Raw genomic sequence first — 24925 nt, forward strand, 5'->3', positions numbered from 1 at the left:
GTGAGAGAAAACATCATGGTGAGCTGTCTGAGGCCTTAAGAAGATTATAGGGTCTTGTGTAGTATGGTAAGGGATTTAAAAAAATCTCAAAAGAATATAAAATCAGCCATTCCACTGTCCAGAAAATAGTCTACAAGTGGAGGACATTCAAAACAACTGCAAACATGTCCAGGTCTGGCCGTCCAAGCAACTTCACCCTGAGAGCAGACCGCAAGATGCTAAAAGAAGTCTCCAGAAACCCTAAAATGTCATCACGGGACCTACAGCAGGCTCTTGCTACTGTTGATGTGAAAGGGCATGTCTCTACAATCAAAAAGAGACTTCACAAGTTGAACTTTCATGGGTGGTGTGCGAGGAAACCTTTGCTCTCCAAGATGAACATCAAGGTCAGCCTGAAGTTTGCCAGACAAATACCAGGACTTATGGAATGTTATTTGGACAGATGAATCTAAAATTGAATTATTTGGACACCAGAACAGAGGACATGTTTGGCGTAACCCCAATACAGAATTCCAGGAAAAGAAGCTCATACCAACTGGGAAGCATGGAGGTGGAAGTGTCATGGTTTGGAGATGCTTTGCTACAGCAGGACCTGGCCAGCTCACCATCATAGAATCCACCATCAAGTATGTGGTGTATGAGAGGGTGCTTGAGGAACATGTGAGATCCTCTGTGAAAAAATTATAAACTGGACCCAGAAACAGGACAATGACCCAAAACATACCAGTAAATGCACAAAGGACTGGCTGAAAAGGAAGAAATGGAGAGTCCTGGAGCCAATTGCAATGCTATGGGATGACTTGAAATGGGCTGTACACTCAAGGTACCCTCAAGCATCTCAGCTGAAAGCATTTTATATTGAGGAGTGGGGAACTTTCCTCAGACCGATGTCAAAGGCTGGTAGATGACTACAAAAAAAGTCTCATTTCAGCTAAAGGGGGTAACACTAGCTATTAGGTGGTAGGGTGTCCTCTAACTTTTTCCTGTTAAAATATGCATATTTGGTTTAATGAATATAACAATGCTATTGTTTGGGTACCTGCAATTAAATCACTTTTCCAGAGATAAAGAAAAACAAGATCATTGATATGTGAACATTTCTTAATAAACTGAATATTTCATGGGGTGTCCTAATTTTTTTACATGACGGTAGCTGTGTTTTTCTCGGCGGCGTTTGAATTTGATGATCATCTTGGGAAAAGCGACAAGCACGGCTTCTTTAACAATGTTCGTAACTGGTGGCCATCTGGGGTAAAACAACAGGTTGTTGGAAACTACGTTCTGTAAATCTTAAAGTACATAATTTACAGCATCGGTGCATTATTTCTTCGTACAGATACCTGCATTTTAGTGCTGTATCAGTGCCCCAATCATTCTCATATCAGTGCAACACTAGCAAATATCCCACAATACACGTAGACACATGCAGTTTATAAATTAATAAATCGTTTTCGTGCACAAATTTGGCAGGTGCGTCTAATAAGGTCAGCATCATAGCCCGAAAATATAAATTTGTAGTACAAGACAGCAATTGTCTGATATATTGGACATGCACTGATATATATATATATATATATATATATATACACATATACACACACACGCACATATACACACACACACACACAGTTTGGTTGTGGTTGCTTTCAATATGGTATGTACTGTAGTTTTTCAACAATAAAACCACACCAAAAAAATGGAGCTGATGCAAAAAAGTTTAATTTACAGATTTAGTTTCACTATATAAAAAAAGCAGACAAAATACAACCCCAAATAAAGGTCAGTGTGGTGAGTCATGTCAGTCCTGTGCCAACAGTTACTTCACTTTTGACAGACTCAAATAGCCTCATACAAAAATATGAAGGCATACTCGAACACAGGTGCTCCAAGACACCCATGTAGCTGTGCAACTAGCTGGAACCAGGCAGTCTTTTCTTCTTTCGGGCCCAGCACTAATGAAAACATACCATTAAGAAAACAATAGAAAGTTTAACATTGGGTGTTGTTTGGTTTGCAAAATTTCGAACTGTTTAACCTGCAAAAAAAAAAAAAAAAAATCTGGGGAGGGCTGCTGGCTTGGCGATGGACACGTCACAAAACAGGACAAATCCTAGTTTGTTACAGGACTATAGAGCACAAGGCACTGCCAATCAAGATTGAAATAGAGTTTAAGATCTCAAATGCCAGTTTATCCAGTATGACAGAGTATTAGAGCAAAACAAAGAAAAAAATAGGATCGAAATGAATTCAAAATATTACGAGAATAAAGTCACATTACGAGATTATAGTTAAATTACGCATCTAAGTTACAAAATATATATTTGGTGCAGTACGGCTAATTTAGCTAAATCACAGCCTTCATAGAAATGAACAATATTGAGACCATCTCGTGAGGCTTTATTTTACAATCGATTTCACAAATAAGGAAATCTATCTTTTGGCACATCTATATCAAATTATTATCAATAAAGATTTATACCAAGACTTCGTTGAGCTCGCAATTTATGTTCAAGGAAAGTGGATCAGAGCTTTGTAAAGTATGTAGCAGCTAGCCATACAGCATCCCTACATATTATGTAACATAAAATATTACGTTACTGGTCGTTATATTATGTTTTTGACTAATATTGTTACTTTTTTCTAATAGTATTATGATTTTATTCTATTCTTTATTCATGTAATATTTCCAATTTAATCTCGTAACATTATGAATTTATTCTTGTAGTGTTCCTGCCCCACCACCCTTTGACCCTGATACGCCGTCGCACTAGAGATAGCCTCTCCACTTTAAAATCCATGGCTTCACTATGGGATTCCTCTTGAAATGTAATTTTAGTCCGACCAGAACTGTCGCTGGATTTAGAGGAGCCATCTTTTGAACAGAAAACCAACAACCTACATATTTGCAGTTTCAACACAGTCAAAAGTGGCCTACGTGACTGTCCGAGCAGTTTTGTCATGAGTGTGCGTCTTCGGACTCCTATTGTGCAAAGAACAAAAGGGAACCCCAAGAAACTGGACACAAAACATGCATACTGTTGACTACTGCACAATGAATTTCAATGCCAACTCACTCTCCCAAAAAGACGGAAAAATGTTTAAATATGGCAAACATTTAAGCAAAAAAAATAATAATCTTTTAAAATGTTGCTGCAGGGGGAGCTTTTTAGAACTCTCTGTCAAACCATAATTGTCAGCCTCTAAAGACAAACTATACACAGGGCGGAGGGAGATTCGAGATTCCTAACGCATCCTGTACTCCGACGTCTTGGACACGTCACACAACTGGCCCTTGAAGGCGAGATCTACAGTGAAGTCCAGGTCTCTCTGCAGACAAGACATGAAATATTAATAACTGCGTTGAATGACTCAATTGAACACCATAGTGAAAAAAATAAACTCCGTGTTAAAGTATTTTGTGACATTAAATCAGGGAGATACAGTGCCTTGCAAAAGTATTCGGCCCCCTTGAATCTTGCAACCTTTCGCCACATTTCAGGCTTCAAACATAAAGATATGAAATTTAATTTTTTTGTCAAGAATCAACAACGAGTGGGACACTATCGTGAAGTGGAACAACGTTTACTGGATAATTTAAACTTTTTTAACAAAAAACTGAAAAGTCGGGCGTGCAATATTATTCGGCCCCTTTACTTTCAGTGCAGCAAACTCACTCCAGAAGTTCAGTGAGGATCTCTGAATGATCCAATGTTGTCCTAAATGACCGATGATGATAAATAGAATCCAAATGTGTGTAATCAAGTCTCCGTATAAATGCACCTGCTCTGTGATAGTCTCAGGGTTCTGTTTAAAGTGCAGAGAGCATTATGAAAACCAAGGAACACACCAGACAGGTCCAAGATACTGTTGTGGAGAAGTTTAAAGCCGGATTTGGATACAAAAAGATTTCCCAAGCTTTAAACATCTCAAGGAGCACTGTGCAAGCCATCATATTGAAATGGAAGGAGCATCAGACCACTGCAAATCTTCCAAGACCCGGCCGTCCTTCCAAACTTTCTTCTCAAACAAGGAGAAAACTGATCAGAGATGCAGCCAAAAGGCCCATGATCACTCTGGATGAACTGCAGAGATCTACAGCTGAGGTGGGAGAGTGTCCATAGGACAACAATCAGTCGTACACTGCACAAATCTGGCCTTTATTGAAGAGTGGCAAGAAGAAAGCCATTTCTCAAAGATATCCATAAAAAGTCTCGTTTAAAGTTTGCCACAAGCCACCTGGGAGACACACCAAACATGTGGAAGAAGGTGCTCTGGTCAGATGAAACCAAAATTGAACTTTTTGGCCACAATGCAAAACGATATGTTTGGCGTAAAAGCAACACAGCTCATCACCCTGAACACACCATCCCCACTGTCAAACATGGTGGTGGCAGCATCATGGTTTGGGCCTGCTTTTCTTCAGCAGGGACAGGGAAGATTGTTAAAATTGACGGGAAGATGGATGCAGCCAAATACAGGAACATTCTGGAAGAAAACCTGTTGGTATCTGCATAAGACCTGAGACTGGGACGGAGATTTATCTTCCAACAGGACAATGATCCAAAACAAAGCCAAATCTACAATGGAATGGTTCAAAAATAAACGTATCCAGGTGTTAGAATGGCCAAGTCAAAGTCCAGACCTGAATCCAATCGAGAATCTGTGGAAAGAGCTGAAGACTGCTGTTCACAAACACTCTCCATCCAACCTCACTGAGCTCGAGCTGTTTTGCAAGGAAGAATGGGCAAGAATGTCAGTCTCTCGATGTGCAAAACTGATAGAAACATACCCCAAGCGACTTGCAGCTGTAATTGGAGCAAAAGGTGGCGCTACAAAGTATTAACGCAAGGGGGCCGAATAATATTGCACGCCCCACTTTTCAGTTTTTTATTTGTTAAAAAAGTTTAAATTATCCAATAAATGTTGTTCCACTTCACGATTGTGTCCCACTTGTTGTTGATTCTTGATAAAAAAATTAAATTTCATATCTTTATGTTTGAAGCCTGAAATGTGGCGAAAGGTTGCACGATTCAAGGGGGCCGAATACTTTTGCAAGGCACTGTAAATACAATTTATGTAATTTATCTAAAGGCCAAGAATAAACTGTTTCTTTGTAGCAAACTATAGTAGCAGTAGGAACAAATGTTGTCTTCAATAAAATTACAATACAAAGCTTGATTATAACACATGGTCACTCATTTTTATAATGTATTAAAAATAGGCACTTTGAACACGCTTACATTGTTTTTGACATTCGGCTTCATGCTGATAGTGCCCGAGATCTCTTCCCCGATCTTGACAGTCAGGTAATCATCCAGGTAGAAGACTGTCTGCTTCCAATGGGTGTATGGGGACTCCGGACCTTGGAAAACAAAGTTCAAACTAATGGTAATGGAATGCTATCTGGAAGATGCACTGAAAACAGTTCAGGGCTTTTACTACAACTTTTAAACATGACCTCAAGAAGTCGAGAATGTGGGCTTGATCTTTTAACACAGTTTTAGGTCTTGTTTATTACAGGTGGGAATCTTTGGGCACCTACAGATTCGATTAAGATTACTATTATGAGGCTCCGATTTGATTATAAATCGATTATTGACCGCTTTTAATTTTTTTGTAGATTAGTTCCAAAATTGTTCAAAAATCCTCTCAGGCTAAACCAAACTACTATTTTAGTATCAAGTTAAAAACGTTAAATAAAATACTCAAGACCCCATTCTGTATCAGCAGCTTTAAACTACATTAATGTTGTGAATCAACCGTTTTAGTTTTTAAAATTGCTCCCGTTATTCCATAATTTCCCTTCTGTCTACTTTCGACATGTCAAAACGGTTTCATAATTTAAAGATCGATTCAAGTCAAGATTTTGCTGATTTAGGGTTTTTTTTTTTTTTTTTTTTTTTTAAGATAAAAAGTAATTAGGTTTGCTACAACAGAGCCTTCTAGAGAAGTCTACTGCTTTAAGATGGCACCTGTTTTACTAGCGCGGGAAAGTGTCATTTCGCATCTAGTTCCTGGTACATGTTCGAACTTGTCCGTCGTCTGTCAAACACATCTAGTTCTAGATATATGTGATATCTACCATAGCCGTATGTTTGTAGCAACTAGCAACTGGGCGCTGTTTGTAGCGGCTGACAGCCACAGTCAGGTATTATTGTTTTTTCTTCTTCTATCTAGCGGCACACGTTGAACATGATATTTACTCTCAGTCTGTTCCTCATTGCGTTCCGAAGACCGTGCTGACTGTGTTTTATTTCCGCTTCACATAGTATAATTCAATAATCGGAATTTGGATGTTTGTGAATCGTTCTCGAATCTTCCACGGCCGAATCGCAAATAATCTAAGAATCGGAAATTTCGCATGCCTCTATTGTTTATACAGGAAGTCCACAGTTTAAGAGTGTTTCCTTCCCACTGTGACAAACCAACAAATGGATAAAAAGTACAACTGTGCCGTTAAGATATAGTCACACAGCAGGGGAGTTACAATTGGGTCAAATATTTTTGGAAAAACTTGACGCCATAAACAAATGAAAAACTAAATAGCATTATGAGCGTGTCTTGTGCCTCGAAATAATGTATTCTTTCACCATTGTGCTGTTAATAACATAAAAATATATGTTGCTGTAATTGTAAGAAAAAGACCAAAATCAACAACTATTTCTCAAGCGATTGTTAAATAATTAAACAGCATTTAAAAAAAAAAAAAAAAAAGTCTGGGCGACAGCCCAGTACAAAAAGCGGCAAGTGTAAAATGGGACGAGCCACGGAGGCTGACGTAGACGCTGTCAGGAAGTGAAAAGTGGGTGGACATATATAATCCAAAGCACCAATGCATTTATTTTTCATTGTTGCACAAGAAAACGACTTCCTATTTTAAGGGTGGGTGGGGGGATTATGATAACCATGTAAAGTGTTTTACTGGTTTCGGTGAGAAGGTTAAGTTTTTTTGTTGTTGTTGCTGTTATTTGTGAACTACATTTCCACACAAATGCACATCGAGATATCATTTAGCTTAGCAAGGAGAGGTGTGAGTCATTTTTTCTGTTCCCCAGGGCTCCCGAAAAAAAAATCACATTAACAAGGTTTCCTCGGCTTCGTCGTGATTTGTGCGTATCCCCGCCGCCGAAACAGCCTGATAACTTATCATTACGCCCATGCTCGTCCCTCTGCTATTGGATGCGTTGTTGACGCCAATGCGGCTAAAATAGAATACCTTTCTATTTTGGCCCCGCCCCTCTGCAAAAATTCACTCAAGACTTGCCACTTTGTCCAAAACTGCCACCAGCGCTCACTTTCGCCCCCCTCCCACATACACAATGAATAGGTTGCCACGCACAACGTGCTACCGCTAGCGCGAAACTGCCTTTAGACCGTTTGCAAGTTTGTGCATAACAAGGAGGCATAGCAATGCAAAAATGTAATTGTTAGCTGGCACAAGAAAGCACACGGTTACCGACACTGTTACTGCAACACTCGTACAGAATTCTAGCATAGACAGAGAATTTCCTGAAATATTTTACTTCATGAAAACTTTAAGAATAAGAAAAGCAGACAAACTGACTGGTGGAAAAGCCGGTCCGCTTGTGGCAGCTGGTGAACTCGATGTTGAAGTAGGTAACAAGAGCGTGGATGTAATCATTCCTTTTTACTTGCAAGCAGAATGGTGATGTGAAGGTTAAATCTTCTGGCTTCACCGTGTATATATCCACCTCCTACACACAAATATTAAAATCGCAAAATCCAGAGTTAACAACACAAGCCAACATACTTACGTCATGTATAATTTCATTCATCACTTTTATTAACCCACCTTGATGAGACAAGCGCTGCTGACCAGCTGCTTGGGGTCCACTACATCGACCAGGGGTTCCTTAATGGCCACCTCCTTGATACATGACATGTCAAATCCGTACACATTCTCCCACCCTGAAATAGACAAGGACATATATAACCCCCACTGTGATTTTTGCTCAGGTTTCGCCTTCAAACTGTCCCATGAACTTAAACACTATAACATCATCTGCTCTAATGTAATTGTTTTGCTGATTTGCAATAGAATTTGTAACGTAAATGACATTATGTGAGTGCACTGTCTTCTTATACATGCCTGTAGGAATTTCAATGTTGGCTGATAATTTGCTGTCTACATGAATGTATATGGTATAAAAGATGGAGATTTTCTTTTAAAACTGACAGAGTTCAACCACCTAAAACATTAACATTGTGATTTGTCAGCGCAACTCATGAATTGTTAGCCAAAGTTGGGTTACTGTCACTCACAGTGGATTTTGTAGTCCTTGTACTGCCTGTCTTCAATTGCGGTCACGTAAAGGGTTGCCCTGTCTGGGAAAATGAGCCCGTCTTGCTTCTGTAAGGGTACAAAGCAGGACCAAGGGTGGTTGGTTGTGAAACAAACTTCACAAACCATGGAGTTTTAATGTCCAAATTTCATATCTTGCAAACAGATTGGACACATGCCACACTTGGCAGTCATCCACATAAAAAATTGGAACAATTATCGAATTACATGCTTTCTGTGGGAACTTAAAAGTTCATACATAAAATCACACGTACCAGCCATTTGTCACGAGCATAGATAACTGTATTGAGCATGGACTCATAGAAAAGGCAGTAGCCCATCCACTCAGATATGATGATATCGACTCCATCCACAGGTAGATCCACTTCTTCTACCTTCCCTTTGATAATAGTTACCACTGGAAACAAAAATCATAATTATTAAATTTGAATGAATCCCCTCTCCTCCAAATAGCAGTTAATACTAAAGCAGCCCTAAGTAGTATAATTGTTTCCATTAAGTAAAGGCATTTCCAATGCATATCCTTGTCTTATTTCTGATTTTGTCATGACTCATCTCAGATTCATAACTAGTTTTTCCCCTCAAGTGGTAGAAGACATTGTTAATTCAGACTGTTTGTAGTGGCCATAGTTTAAGTAGCCTATGGATTAATGGCTAAATGGTGGAGGGTGGGACATCCGCATTAATAACACAATCAAAACAATAACTTATGGACTGACAATCAACTTTATAAATGGGAAAACGTAGGCATTACCATTGAGAACCGTGTTATAGTAATTGCAAACAATATGAGTCGTTAATGTCTATTGAAATATTAGACCCATTTAATGAAGTTCATTTCATACATATGGCTCCCTTAATTGTGGAACAATTCCCAATTTCAGTTTACTCACCATCATCCATCTTGTTAGCCTTTACTATTTTCACAGCGTAGTCTGAGATACTGCTGCACTCAATCTAAGAAATACAAAAAAGCAATATTTCAACACAAACTTTTTCACCTTATAGCACCGCTGGAGGGTAGCAAACACAAACGTACCCCTATAACTTTCTTGGCTCCGGCCTTCGCAGCAAACATGCAGAGGATACCCGTGCCGCTGCCCACATCCAGCACCACCTTGTCTTTAAACAGATGCTTATTGTGGAACATTGAGTTGCGGTAGGTCAGAGTCCGGACCTCATCCTTGAGCATCTCCTACAACATTTGTCAACAAAGGCCAGGATTAAAATCTAGAAGAATGTGCTAGTAAAAGAAAACTGCTGAAATTACCTCATGGATGCCAAAGTGAGCATACGAGTCAAAGTAATAATCCTTTGACGTCATATCTTCAGCAGCAGGCTTTGCCACGTTTTCCCCCTGAGAAACCTCAACAAAAAGACATTTACGAATTACAATCAATATCGTAAATTATCAAAAGTTGTTAATAGCGATAGTTAAAGTTGCACCGATACCAGTATCGGCAGGGGGCGCCGATCCGGCCCGAATTGGTGGTATCGGCATCGACGAGTACCAACATTTAGGGCGCCGATACCATCTACTGGCATCACTTGAACGCAAATGTACTGTCCTCCCCACGTGAGCTAACTTCACATATCCCGGTGCATGACATCTGTATGTGTTTGTCTTGAAATTACCAAATGAAATTAACACCTACATCTTAAATATTAAGGATGTACTCTACAACGCATATCCACGATGTTACGCTGCTCATCTAACATGGCATTCACAAACGATTAGCATGCGTAAGCTAACGCCTGCTGCTTTAACGCCAATGGGATCAGAAAGGTTAAGATCGTGGGAGACTAAGCAGACTCATGGTTTCATGATGAACAATGAGTGGCAAATTAAGAGCGCCATACTTCAAACTCGACCGGTTTATGAAAGTCGATTGTCAAATGCTGGTGTTGTGCAGTAATGAGAAGTGACTTCTAAGGCCAGAAAACACTCAAGCGGCGCAGTGCGCACACTAGATATCATCAAATAGCAACCTAGATGTACTGTGTTAGATCCCATGCCAACTCTCGCGCGCACACACTAGATATCATCAAATAGCAACCTAGATGTGCTACATTAGATCCCACTAGATCTCATTAGCTGCGTGAGCCCAGAGCGACGGTAGTCCATATACTACACTGATGAATTAGAAACCGCCATGACTGAATGGAAGTTAAGCAGGCCAAATCAATCCATACCAGTGACTATAGATAATGCTGCAAATACTGTTAATTCAGTACATGTTACAGATGGACTCGGACCACAAATAGGATGTTTTGCTTTATGGTAAATATAGCTGCTAAGAGAGCTGCAGCAATCAACAGTGTGCCCCACTTTACAAACAGTAAAGATTGTTCTCAGCACTTATATACAAAATTTCTTCAGAAGAATTAAGAAATAAGCACATACATATTATGCACTAAAATGCTTGTTTATATGATGGCACTGTTATTTTTGCTTGTTAGCAAATAAATAAATAAATAAAAATAATAATAATAATAACAGTTGTATTTTCTGTTTCAGAGCATTAAATGTATTGAATTGTATCGAAAATTGTACCGAACCGTGACTTAACTATCGTTGCATCCCTTATACATGCATATACATATATGTATATATATTTTTTGCAAACAGTGGTATCGGAATGGTATCGGCCGATACTGCACAGCCAGGTATCTGTATCGGGCCGAAAAATGGTATCCGTGCACCATTAGATCATAATTGCGTTATGCAAGACTTAGTGACTAAGCCAAGAGCAGCACGTTATTTTAAATACGTTGTATTTGTTTTCCATGTATATCTTTCAAATATGAACTCATTGGCTGCCTTTGACTGCAACAGACGTCCAATCTATTTTGACTGGGGCCAGTGGGGGCGGCAGCAATTACGCAGTCAAATTGGATCAGCCGTCTATCGCTGTCAATTGTGGTGAAACATGGTCACTCAATGCAAAAAAAGTCGACGGCAAAAGACGTTAAGAACATCACAACCAAGACAGCTCAATTCATCACATTGGATGACCAACTTTATATTTTGTATGGAGGTTTTCTATATAAAACTAAATATTTGCAACTTTATTTTGTGCTGCACACTGTTTTTTTTTTTTTTTTAATTATAATTCACTCTATTTTCCTTCTTAAAACATTTCTGATGCATTGGCAGATCCCTAAAATCGGGGGACTCGGACTCTCATGCAAAAATAGAACATCGAGACATCCTTCGATTGGACGTCTATCGTCGTCAATGGCAGCCAATGAATTTAGGAACAAAGTTAACATTTTACTTCCAGAAAACCATGAAATACATTTAAAACCTCAGCAGACAACGTTTGTAGTCTTTCCAAATGTGTTCCTCGCGGGGGGGGGGCAGGAAAAACAGTTCAAATGCACTGGAAATGTACCCCCTCCACTCATTGTAAAATATATAGCTTCCCCCGCAGCACAAAGGGGGAGCACATGGTTGAAGTACTGCGATGTGATTTTGGCCTTGCCCACACAGGCACCCGAGGAATGTCCTCAAAATCAAAAACTAAAATTAAGGAAAAAAACGCTTTCTTCACAAAGGCCGGCGATTGACTCGCACCGCTATTACTAGTCTACGTGTATTACATATATTGAGCACTCACATTGATCAATACCCTGTACGCGCTCCTAATTAGCCGGTCATCAATGAACGGGGGAGAAAAGGGCGGCAAATTAAACAACAGGGACCGGAGCGACACCAGGAGGGAAAACATGCCATTGCCAAACCTATTCAGACACCAGCATTGAATCGTAAAGGCTTGAAATTGAGAATGAATCAGCATCCGTGTCTGATAGCTACTTAGCTGAGAAGCTAACATGCTGGTACCCACGCGGTCTTTAAGACCATTGAAGAAACCTAAGCCAACAGCGGTTTTATCGAAATATAATTTAAATTCGAATTTTAGATACAACATTCATTCTACAAATAAGCAGTAACCACAAAAATACAGCTGTGAATGTTAAGTACCGAATGTAAAATGGATGAATCACTTAGTGCGCATGTGATTAACACCTAAACGTTAAGAAGTTCATATGAACGGTTTGTCTTTGTTTATCACAACGACGAAATGAAGCCCTACGCGTAAGAAAAAATGTAGACGACTCTACAGTATTAAATATTGTACCTCCATCCTCTCCGCTGGCGCCGCCATTTCGATCTTGTGCCTGACTGCGCGAGCTCGAATAGAGTACAAGTCCTTCTTGCGCAACCAAAGAAAGCGGCTTCCACTCTTCTTCGTTACCTTGTGTCTTGAGTGGGACTCAAAATCTTTAACGTAGCACCTCCCGCTGTTTGGAAATGGAAACTACACACGACCGCGAACAATCAAATACGTGCCTATTTTTTATTTAACCCTTTCAGGCATGAATTGTGATTCGATTTTTCCAAGATGTTTTTATCACATTCATACAGGGAGCGGTCTTAAACTTATATTATACTTTATTTACTTTGCGCCCCCGATTGACATCCATTGTACAACTAGTGTAAAAAAGCGTGTAAAAAAACACTGTGTAATAATAATTTTATATAACTTGAATACATTAACTGAAGGATCAATTTTATGTTTTGTTATCTCATACAGCTTAACTTTTGGCTGCCATTGACGGCATTAGACGCGCAATCCATTTCAACTGGTAAGGGCTGGCATAGGCGGAGTTTGACTTTTGGGGCAGGAGGGAGCACAACATGTTGATGACCCCGAAACGCAGTGTCAAGCATTACAAGCTTACAAGAACATTTATCATAATAAGTTGACAATGAGCGTTTTTTTGTTTCCCATTATTCCTGAGGGGAATTCTAAATCAGGCTGCTTAGGCAATACTTTTTGCCAAGATCGTCATCCATTGAATATAGTCCTCCCGCCGGTGTCGTGCCAATGTAGTTACCACAGTCAAACATTATATCCCCTGGGCAGAGCCATATGGAGGTACATTTGTGTCTTTATTATGCAATCAAAAAAAGTTGCTTAAATCAAAATATATATTTTCAACCCCCCAAAAAGTTTTTTTTTGATTGAAGTCAAGTATTTTTTTCATTGAAGCAACTTTTTTGATTGAAGTAATGTTGATTTGTGATTTGTGCCACATTTTGGCTAGGACATTTTTGTCTTTGTTATTCAATCAAAAAATTAGTTGCTTCAATCAAAACAGAAAAATTTCAATCATAGAAAAAGTTTTTGAATGCGAAAAAAATATTTGAGATTGAAAAATGTGCATTTGAACACTTAATTTTTCATTGACAAAGTTGCCTTTGATTGAAAAAATCCTTTTTGTGTTTGGGCCATATTATGGGTAGGATATTTGTGTCTAAATCATTCAATTCCCCCAAAAAGTTGCTTCAATCAAAGAATGAAATCGCCCTTTCCTAATTTTAAAAGTTGCTAGTCACATGATCTTTTCGAAAAATAATTTTCAACCTTTATAAAAATATATTTTTTTGTTCATTTCATTAATTTTTGTTGCAGTTTTATTGCTTTACAACTTTTATATATATAGGAAAGACAATTACATGCAATGACACTTTTCAGCCACCAGGGGGCCTGGCCCCCCTGCCCCACCCCTTAAAATCCACTTATGGGGGCTGGAAGTTATCTTTCGATCATTTCCACCTCCAGCCCACTTCAAGCCCCTCACAGTTGAATTGGATTGGACATCTATGGCCGTCAATGGCTGTTTTCAATATGAATTTCCCTCTTTTGCTAGTAGTAACTACCCAAAGGTGGATCGAGAAGCCAATTTTTTTTTACTCAAGTAAGAGTAGCGTTACTTCAAAATAATATCACTCAAGTAAAAGTAGTCATCCAAAAAAATACTAAAGTAAAAAAGTATTTGGTGAAAAGAATACTCAGTAATGAGTAACACTGTGAGTAACTGCTTTAGAGTTTGATTTTTTTTTTTTTTTAAACAATATCTTTTTTTCAGCACAGAGTTATCTATATGAACTGTTGATATTATACTTCAACCTATTACATAACCACATTATGCCAAAGAAATAACAAATCACAAATTTGCGCTTACCTATGTATGAAAACTACTGTAAATCGGTTAAGTTTTCTCTGCTATGACTATGCTAACTCTCAACACGCAACTGCATGCGCACAGCAAAACCTGCTTTTGTTTGATTAATTTTGACCATGCAACATAATAATTCCGCTTTGTTATAGCATCCTCAAAAATCAAAACATTTAAAAGGGAGACTAAAATTTAAGCAGGTTCAAAATAAAAGTAAGGTCAATATATTTTAAAGACCTTTCCAAATTGAATTTAAGGCCTTTTATACATTTTTAGGGGAATCTTGGATATTTTAAGGATCAAATTTTTGGATTTAAGACTTTTTTTTTACTTCTTAAGACCCCGCGGATACCCTGGAATAGCTGTCCACTATAGTGACCACTGTCCCTGGAAGGGGTAAATTATTTTCAAGCACTTGCCATTGCATGTTTTAGCATTTCAATCTGGCTCATTTAAAATTAAAGTGGAAAGTCTAGTTTGCCTACACTACACTACAACAAGTGACTTCAAAAATCCTGATCTCACGGTCACCTGCAGATGGAGTCAACGACATTTCTGTTTCCAGCGGCTGTGTGAAGGATAAATATTAATGAGTTAAAGTGCCTATGACAGCATAAAAGCATGTTTATTTCATATTTCACGCGGTATTTTATGCTCCTGAATGAAATGGACCGCTTGGATGTGTGTGGAAGCGATCGTTTTATTCATTCAATTTTTTGAATCCCACGCCATGAAAATGAATAACTCCCTGTATACATATACAGCATTGCTTTATAGCATGCAGATGAACAGCGGATTCAGCTGATTTTGCTGATTAATTCGTTTATTTTTCGCATCACGGCAGTCAATTGTGCTGCAGGGTTTTGTTGCTGCACCAGGGAGAGGTGTGTGAACCTTTTTGGGTTTCAAAAAGTTCCCCTTCACCCCGAGATTGGGCAAAACAAGTCCGACAGCTGTGGGACCATTGGACTGACAAAGAAGTGAGTAAATATCGTGTTTTGTATTATGTCAAATACTGGGATCATGGCACACGTTTTAATACAGAGGTGGCTTGCATTTTGTGGCTGACAATGCTCCTTGTCCACTGAGAATGCAACTCGCCCGACGACTGGCGGCTTGTCACCCCCCCCTCGGCCCTCTTCGCTTGCCCAGTGTTCTGTCCAATTTTGCACCCCTTTTGAAATGGCAACTTTCCGTTAAAAATGGCCGCGAATACAGCGATTGCAAAGTAAACACGACAAACTTTCTTTAAATAAAGAATATTTACTTACATTTGATCATGGACAGACATGTAGAAAAGTTCTCCTCAGACACATCCTGCCATGTTAGCTGCACACTACAACTGCATGCCGCTCTCTCACTGTTTACGTCTTCGCCGTGTAGTTAAGCATTAATTTACACACTATTCGTGTTGAACATGAATGCTTGCAATGTTACTTGTTTATTTAGCACCTTTGGATAACATTGAGAGTCCAATTGAATGTAAAAGAGGGATGATTCACGGCCACAACAGCTTTGGGAGCAAAATATTATAAGGGTGAAAAATTTGGTAGAACACCGGCAATAGACAACTATCATCGGGTTGGGCTCGGGCAGCTACGTGTTCCTCCGACGTCGGCCGGTTTGTCCGGTGGTCATTCTCCAGCTGCTTCCCTGACAAATGAGCTCTCCTGCCCGCAGCAGGGGAACGACAAGCTGTCATTTGCTCACCGCCGGGGAGGTTGCCGATCGGCGAAGACAATTGACAACCCCGCCACCGTAGTTGTGTACAATTTTTGCTTCGAAAGGCAAGAATAAGACTTGCGGTTCGGGCTCGGTTCGGGTTAGCATGTCGGCTAGCGGTCACGCCTCCTGGCTTGTTTCTGCTCTCTGAAGCCGGGGCAGGGAAATGACAAAAGCCGGTCTAACTCCGGTGGCATAAAATATCGTTCGGGGGGTGCAAGAAGTTGACGGTTTAGACGATTATAGAGTAATTTTGCCATGTCGTACTGAATAAATGCATTTTTAATATTTCGTATTCAATTTAGCACAAGACTGTTATTTGTCATTACCACACCATTTATTTAACAATTGAAGAAAAATACTTACATTAGATAAAAAGAATATCCTCTAAAAAAATTGGAGTAGAGAGATTGAAACAATGACATTTTGCTGCTTTCTTCGTCGCATTTTCCTCGTTCTGAATAATTCCCCCTCAACGGGCTGAATTCTAAATCAGATGAAATCGTGACCCTGCCGACGTCATCCTCCAGCTGGGGATGCTAGAGCGCTATAATGACAGGCAAGGGCTAAACGGCAGATTAAAAAACTAATTTCTTGTCATCTGTGCTTTGGAAAATTGTTGTATATAGTCGAATTGTCTCAAAATATGATTATAATTCACATAATAATGCTATTTAAGACTTTTTTTTTATCCTGTCATAGGCACTTTAACTCATTTGCTTCCAAAAACGTATAAATACATTGTATTTTTAATTGTTTCAGTGTCCCAAAAACGTATTTATACGTCTTTTACGTTTTTTTTTCACAAGAGACATCTCTAGGTTCTGATGCAACCTTTCTCCAAAGCACAATGCTGAAAATCCATTTTAAAGGAATAAAACTGGCCACTGGAGGGCAGTAGCACATTTGGTAAGACCCACAACCCAATTCAATGGAACGAACGGGTGGGCTGCACGGCCGGGGCGCTGACGGAAAACGACCGAATGGACGAACTGGACGCCAGGCGAGGGAAGTCCAAGCAGGACGATCGGGAGGACGTCCGGGACGCCAGGCGATGAACGACCAAGTGCGACGACCAGGAGGACGTCCAGGATGCCAGGCAGCGGACGACCGAGCAGAAACACCGGGAGGACGTACTGGACGACCGAGCAGAATGACCAGGACCACCAGTGCAGTGGACGATGCTGTTGAGTCCGTGCTGCATGCCGAGCAGAGCCCACGCTGCCGTGCTCGGCCGCTCGCGTCCCCCGCACCCTCCAGTGTCCCGCGACTCAGCCGGAAACGCGCAAGGCAAAAAACAGTCCCCCCCCCCCAGGAACACAACATGCCCCCCACAAGTTCCCCAGGCGAACTCGGCCACGAAGCAGTGGTCACCACAAAAGAAAGACTCAAAAAAATCCATCTTTTTGAGACACTACAGGCGGTGACGAGGGAAAAGCCCACCCCGTCCAATGTATGCTTTTACAAAAAGCTCAATTTCTCCGTTTTTTCTTCAGAAATTGGAAAATTGCTCAAACTAAACTATTTTCTAATGCTGAATTCTAAAGAATAGAAAAAAATATGAACTAACTTTGTTTCCTGCTGAAAGAAGAGAGTCTAATCTTTCTTTTGGTGGGTTCCATGTTTATATAGCAATAGAACAGAATTTTCTGTGGGCCTTGCAAAATCAGTCAAAATCCAGTAAAACGGCCGTGAGCGAAGGGGGTTGCACCCGTGAAAATGGCTGGGAGTGAATGAGTTAAGATCAGGGGTGAAAGTGGGCCAGAACGGTCAAGAACGCAGTTCCGGTATAAGGTTCAGGGCAGGAACGCAGTTCCGGTATAAGATTCAGGGCCGGAATGCTGTTCCGATACACGGTGCTTCGATTCCAAAAATATGACGGCAACTGTCAAAACGTTATGTAATTTTTTTTTTTTTTTAATGCTGAGCTGCCACACATGCATTTCATCTCCAAGAAGAAAACAATCTACCAACATCAGATTTACATGCACAAGTGTTAAAAACAAGCATAACAAAGTGCTTGTGTCGCGTAATCCGTTTCAACCGATATTTATTATTTATTTTATTCCACGGACGGCATGGAGGTTTCCCTAGCTGCCGCAGTTATCCGAGTCTGACGATGATGAGTCACGTCAATGTGCGAATGCACACAGCAAAGCAAAACGCCTGGACTCATTTATCCATTCAATTGGCTGACATACTGACATGTGATCAGCAGAGAGGGTTAGCTAGCTAGTGCATGTTTCCTCGAACAGAAACAACAACAAAAAAAGTTTTTTGAATTGATGCGACAAAAAAAGGGCGATGCAGCAGAAAATGGATCAAAACTTTAAGAGCAAGGAAAGAGTTGAGGCTTATTTATCATATTTTAGTTTTATTTGCTCTGATGGGGAGGTTCAGAACATCTTAGCTGTCAATGTGCACTTTGGACTTATATTTGTTCATTTATGTTAGGCTATTTATTCATTTCCTTATGATTTCAAAAAGTCAGTGTTTGCGCGATCTTCAAAATATATTCCATTTCACTCTGCATAATATAAGTCAACTGTATTTTTCTGAATGTATGTTACTTATATCTTTATTATTTAAAAAAAGAAGCAAAAGTAAATGTTGACATTAACTTCAATTTTAATATACATCATGTGTTCTTAAGTAGTTAAAAATAGGGCTGTCAAACGATTAAAATTTTTAATCGAGTTAATTACAGTTTAAAAATTAATGAATCGTAATTAATCGCAATTCAAACCATCTATAAAATATGCCATATTTTTCTGTAAATTATTGTTGGAATGAAAAGATAAGACACAAGACGGATATATACATTCAACATACGGTACATAAGTACTGTATTTGTTTATCACAACAATAAATCAACAAGATGGCATTAACATTATTAATATTCTTTTAAAGCGATCCATGGATAGAAAAACTTGTAGTTCTTAAAAGATAAATGTTAGTACAAGTTATAGAAATTTTGTATTAAAACCCCTCTTAATGTTTTCGTTTTATTAAAGTTTGTAAAATTTTCAATCAAAAAATAAACTACCGGTAGTAGCTCGCCATTGTTGATGTCATTACACCATGCTCACTGTCCAACCCATAAAATCATTTGGACCCAAGCGCCAGCAGAGGGCGCCAAACAACAAAAAACAAGTAACAAGTAACAAGCGGACATTACACTTCTGTCATTTTAATCTGAGCGGGGCATGTGCGTTAATTGCGTCAAATATTTTAACGTGATTAATTTAAAAAATTAATTACCGCCCGTTAACGCGATAATTTTGACAGCACTAGTTAAAAATTAGATTTGGCATTTTGTATGTAATGAAATAAGGGAAAATAAAAATTAGGAGATGGCGGTTGGGGTTATTGCTGTTTTTGTTAAGTTTTATTTGGCAAATCATTGAAAAAATACAATTTTGAATGAAGATAAGTTTTTGTATGTGTTATAGAAATAACAGACAGCCAAAACAGTTTTCTTTGCATTTAAGTAGTTTTAGGAGGTTTCCCCGCCCTCTCCAAAAAAAGAAAATAAAAAAATAAATCAACAAAATTTCTGATTCCGTGGCAACCTTCACGTCGGGGAGTTCCTGCAAGAAATTCTAGCCACTTTCACCCCTGGTTAAGATATAAAAGTGTGTCATTCAACTAGTTGCAGGGGTGAATGCGGCTAGAATTTCTTGCCGGAACTCCCAACGTGAAGGTCGACACGGAGCCAGAAATTTTAATTTATTTTTTTTCTTTTTTGGGGGGTGGGGGGGGGGTGTCAAACCTCTTAAACTACTGAGATGCAAAGAAAACTGTTTAGCACAGTTATTTCTATAACACATACAAAAACTGATTTTCATTCAAAAGTGTATTTTTTTTCAATTTTTTGCAAAATAAAAGTTAACAAAAACAGCAATAACCCCAACCTCCATCTCCTGATTTTTATTTTCCCTCATTTCCTCACATACTAAATGCCAAATCAATTTTAACTACTTAAGAACATAGGATATATATTCAAATTGAAGTTATTGTAAACATTTACTTGTTTTTTTAAGATAAAAGTAACATACATTCAGAAAAATAAGTACAAATGAGTTATATTATGCAGAGTGAAATGGAATATATTTTGAAGAATCGCGCAAACATTGACTTTTCTTTTTAAAATCATAAGGAAATTAATAAGTAGCCAAACGTAAATGAACAAATATAAGTTCAAAGTGCACATTGACAGCAAAGATGTTCTGAACCTCCCCATCAGAGCAAATAAAACTAAATATGATAAATAAGCCTCCTCAACTCTTTCGTTGGTCTTAAAGATTTGAGCCTTTTCATGTTGCATTGCCCTTTTTTTATCGCATCAATTCAACAAGCTTTTTTTTTTTTTTTTTTTTTTTTTTGCTGTTCCGGAAAACATGTACATTTGAACCAATCAGAGCTAACCGTCTCTGCTGATCACATGTCAGTATGTCAGCCAATTGAACGGATAAATGACTCCAGGCGTTTTGCTTTGCTGCGTGCATTCGCACATTGTGACTCATCATCGTCAGACTCAGATAACTGCAGCAGCTGGGGAAACCTCCATGCCGTCCGTGGAATAAAATCAATAATAAATATTGGTGGAAACGGATAACGCTACACACGCACTTTATTATACTTGTTGTTAACACTTGTGTATGTAAGTCTGATGTTGGTAGACTGTTTTCTTCTTCGAGCTGAAATCCATGCGTAGCAGCTTAACACTTTTTTTTTTACATAGCGTTTTGACAGTTGCTGTCATATTTTCAGAATCAAAGCACCGTGTACCGCAACAGCATTCCCGCCCTGAATCTTATAGACCCTACTCACCTATGTCACAAAATGACGTGTCGCTGTATCCGGCCGCCATATTGTCCGTCATTGTTTAGCCCTATTCTCAATGGTTTCAATTAGTCGTGCAATTTATAAAGCAATTCATGGAAGCCCAGGTGTTATCTGACGCTGTAAACTCATTGGATGTGTTGCATAAAAGGCGTTATGTGGAAAAGCTTCAGTTTATCCATTCGCCAGATCCATATTTGATGCCTAAATCGATGTTTTTCGACCCGGTGTCTTCGCCGTCTCTGTCTGACATCTGCTACCCTGATATCTACAACTATCTTGTCCACAAAAACTCAGCTTATTCTCACGAAAGTTTGAAAAACTTTAAGAGCAGCACTTTAAGCAACATTACCCCGTGTGACCCTTTACTTCCAATTTCCTAAAATGGCGACAATCAATAAAAAAAAAGTTGACTGCGACGCGTCAAGGATAGGTGCATATTGGACTATTTCTTCAATAAAATACACAACTGTGTCTGCCTTATTTGCAAAGAGACAGTCGCGGAAGATACGCAACGAAAAATTAAAGCAACTTGAAGCTAATTTAATTTCACAGCAGCAGTATTTCGCAAGAGCCCGAGGGTTGAAAGAGAACGCCACAAAAAAAAAGAAAAAAAAAAAAAGAAAAAAATAATAATAAAGCAAATGTGACACACAGAAGGGCTTGCAAAAATGTCTTTAAATGTATTGTTCTACGTAAATCAGCCCAGGTAGCCCCCCACATTTTTACCACACCAAATCTGCCCCCCTTTGCAAAAAGTTTGGACACCCCTGTTTAACCGATGATCCGTAGACGAGGCCAGCTTCTTTCACTTGTTACCAGCTAAATATTATTCAAAAAATAAAAATGGTGGAAGAAATAAGCATCTTGAATTTGAAACGGTATGTTGTCGGCGATTAGCCTAGCAATGATCTTAATTGTGGTTGTCAGCCCAAAACCCTCTGAATATATATTAAATGCATCTTACCAGATATAAAATGACTACTACATAATCTGTGGTAATCGTTTGGAGCCCAGTTTTCTCGTCGAATTGCAGCAGTCCATCTCGCTCTCCTCTCCGGGTCTCTCGGAATACGGTAGAACTTCAAGTCTCTCCGTCCATCTTCTCTGTTATTGCAACCGACCGCCACACACGCCTTCACTATTTTGATTATTAATGTTAACGAGCAGAAAAAAACGCCATAATAGGAGGAATTTACGTAGCGGTAATGCGTCAACATGACGAGTTGACGGACAATATGGCGCGGGGGCGTGGTTGTGACGTCATGTGAGTAGGGTCTATACCGGAACTGCGTTTTGGCCCTAAATCTTATACCGGTGTAGGTGCACTATCCTATTCCCCTCACTATCCACCCGCGGGGGCCTGTGCTTGTCAGTGACGTTCCTTATTCTCGCTGTTTATACAACTTTAACATTTGTTAATAATACGCTCTGCGTGGAGTATCATCCATCGCTTTTCCTTTTTGAATGGGCACTTTTAAGCGAACGCAAGAAGTAACAACGGGAACATTTTTAAACAGGCATTTCACGGGACAGCATTTCCTCGGCCAATTATATAGCTTATATAGCGAGAGCGAGTGGATAGTGAGGAGAAGAGGATAGTTAACCTACACCGGAACTGCGTTCCTGACCGTTCTGGCCCACTTTCACCCCTGACTAGTTGTCAGTTGACATATCATCACAAATGTTATGAAAATATTTTATAAAGGTTGAAAAATTACTTAGTGTTGCTTTAAAGCCTGCGTTTAGTCGTGGAGAATGTATTGGTGGACACAAGCGTGTTTGGCTGATCTGGAGGAGCGTGCGCGTTCACGAGTGCGTCGCGCGGTCACGCAGTAGCGCTGCTGCTGTCACGAGCTTGATCCAGGCAGCAGGGTAAAGGCTCGGAGAATTAGAAGGGGCATCAATTATATCATAAATATTCCTCTGTCCGTTTCCCCCGCACGCGTAAAACGCGGCTACGTTTTGTATCGCTGGCTGACAAACTCCTTACTGGTGCTGTTTCGCTCAAGCGGTGATGTATTGCAGCATTTGAAGGCTATCGCTAGCCAGCTAGTTGGCTAGCTGTCGAGCTAGCGACTCGAGCAGAACTTAACGGCGTATTCTCGTACGGTGTTTTCATCAACGCCTCCTGTTTTTCCCCCCACACATTTACGATCGTCCGCGAGATTGTAGCACCGTGTGACAATCGGGCATAAAGTACATTCCCACTGTAGCCTTGTGTCGTGTTCCTCGCGTTTAATCCTCACTCGAGAAGGATTGAATGAAATAGCTTGACATATAGCCAGCTGAAACGAGCCAGTTAACGGGGATAAGGTTTATTCGCCTTGATCACCACCATCCAGCGAACCTTCCAGTCCGAGGTATTTAGACTTCTACAGATCTGTTCAGAAATCACCGAATTATAAAAGTTTGGGGGATTTTTTACGATCGACTGTCATTGCTGAGAAGCTAGCTAGTCGTCCACTTCAAGTTGTCCATCGAAGAAGCTGACCAACAGGGGCTATTTTTCACTTTCAGACCGGATAAAAACCTGCAAAAATGCCGGCTGTGTCGAAAGGAGATGGAATGCGCGGATTAGCCGTTTTCATTTCGGACATAAGGAATTGTAAGTGACCTTTCTTGTTCATTTTTTGCATGCTTGTTGGCAGCCATCCACCAAAGCTGATAAAATCGTTTGCCGTTTCTCTTGCTTTCGCGTTCTAACGTGTTCCACCCCTCATCTGTTTTAAGATTGTATAGTCTGGAAAAATTTGTAGCATTGTTGTACCGTTGGGGAAAACAAAAATATCGCACATTCCAATGTGTGTGTTTTCGGGAGTGGTTACTGTCAAATCACTAAGCAAGCATTTTTCTGTTTGTATGTGAATGGCCCAGATATGATTATTTTTAAATTGGTCTCCCTTGAGTGGTGATTTAAAGGTGCTCTTCCCCAAAAAGATTGGCAAAATCGCTGACTTTTGGGGAAAATAGATGAAAATTAGTGAGCTTTTTGGGTTGAGTTTTACAGTGAATGACATTTAGGCTTTGTGCAGTAATGAGGTATTTATTCTTCTTATTATTACTATTATTTTGGTGGAGGGCGGGGGTGACATTATTATTACCAGTAGTTAAAAATAATTTGTGTTGCAGTGAATGGAGTTAAAAAAAACAAAAACAAAAACTCAGAAGTGTGAGAAACGCTGTGAAAAAAATAATTATCTGGCATGGGTCAACTGATGTATTTATAATTGATATTGGAGGAATATGTAGTAGCAGTAAAAAAATGACAACTCCCTGATTTGTGTATTGAAGCATTTAGTTGGTATACCAGCTTAATAGTGCATCCCTGTCACCTAGTAATATTGCCCTTTCGATGAATGGCTGTTGTGATGTGTTCTCATCCAGGGGTCTGGGAGGCATTTGAAGCAACCTCGTATCTCCAATTCTGCCTGCATCTCTACACTCGAGATAAAAAAAAAATTAAAAAAAAGTAAAATGGTAGCTTCTATTTTGCTCAAGAAGCAAGCATTTGGTATATGTAGGACTGTGCAAAAAATGTCTGGCCGCTACTAGCTTTATTGGTTTGACTTCTTTTCTCCACTGCGTTGAGCTGGTAACGATCAAAGTTGCTGTACTGTATTGATAGTAAATAAGGCATTGATGATCCCAACATATTTTGGTGAAGCTGTGCAAAAATTGGAAATGTCAGCTCCAAGAAACATGAAAGCATAGCCTGCCTGACAATCTTCAATGTATAGATTCACAATCTTATTATTTTTGATCATCACTAAAAGTGTAATACCCAAAACAAAACAAAAAAAGGACATAATTGTTCCATTCCAAGGACCTTTGCACTTTAAAATAAGTACTTGAAAACAAATGTAGGACTGTTTGTGCTGTGAGACCCCCAATTCATTTTCAATTGAAGGCATCTTGTTAATTCGAAACTTAAAAATTTTTTTTTTTTTACTCATGGTTTAACTATAATGCTGTTGTATGGTAAATTACTCACACTGTCTTTCACAT

General features: G+C 39.4%; 2 protein-coding genes across 8 annotated transcripts in view; one reads left to right on the forward strand and one right to left on the reverse strand.

Annotated features, from left to right (window-relative positions):
* Positions 1-1701: 1701 nt before the first annotated feature.
* Positions 1702-12614, reverse strand: prmt1 (protein arginine methyltransferase 1). 2 transcript variants are annotated; one of them, XM_057817901.1, is made up of 10 exons: positions 12466-12614; positions 9594-9689; positions 9363-9518; positions 9217-9280; positions 8578-8720; positions 8284-8371; positions 7814-7929; positions 7565-7715; positions 5241-5362; positions 1702-3327 (listed from the first exon to the last, which is right to left on the reverse strand). In XM_057817901.1, the coding sequence occupies exons 1-10, from the start codon at positions 12490-12492 to the stop codon at positions 3244-3246; spliced, it is 1047 nt and encodes a 348-aa protein (XP_057673884.1). In that variant the 5' UTR covers positions 12493-12614; the 3' UTR covers positions 1702-3243. The 2 variants fall into 2 exon arrangements, with proteins under 2 accessions (XP_057673884.1, XP_057673885.1); XM_057817902.1 differs by having other exon boundaries at positions 9594-9680; positions 12466-12539.
* A 10122-nt stretch (positions 12615-22736) lies between these two features.
* ap2a1 (adaptor related protein complex 2 subunit alpha 1) overlaps positions 22737-24925 on the forward strand; it is a 38173-nt gene continuing 35984 nt past the window's right edge. For 2 of the 6 annotated variants that reach the window (XM_057817006.1, XM_057817007.1), the window contains exon 1: positions 22745-23525. In XM_057817006.1, coding sequence (XP_057672989.1) covers positions 23459-23525 — 67 coding nt within the window. In that variant the 5' untranslated portion in view covers positions 22745-23458. Of the gene's footprint in view, positions 23526-24925 lie in introns of all 6 variants that reach the window. The other 4 variants (XM_057817008.1, XM_057817009.1, XM_057817005.1 and 1 more) reach the window with 3 other exon arrangements.

The sequence above is a fragment of the Corythoichthys intestinalis genome, chromosome 16, assembly GCF_030265065.1.
Source record: "Corythoichthys intestinalis isolate RoL2023-P3 chromosome 16, ASM3026506v1, whole genome shotgun sequence".
Lineage (NCBI taxonomy): Eukaryota > Metazoa > Chordata > Actinopteri > Syngnathiformes > Syngnathidae > Corythoichthys > Corythoichthys intestinalis.

Coding starts and splice junctions, on each gene's coding strand:
- prmt1 (XM_057817901.1), bottom strand. CDS start 12,492: ATGGCGGCGCCAGCGGAGAGGATGGAG. Junction 9,690..12,465: donor CGCCAGCGGAGAGGATGGAG/GTACAATATTTA, acceptor CTTTTTGTTGAG/GTTTCTCAGGGGGAAAACGT. Junction 8,721..9,216: donor GGCTAACAAGATGGATGATG/GTGAGTAAACTG, acceptor TTTTGTTTCCAG/TGGTAACTATTATCAAAGGG.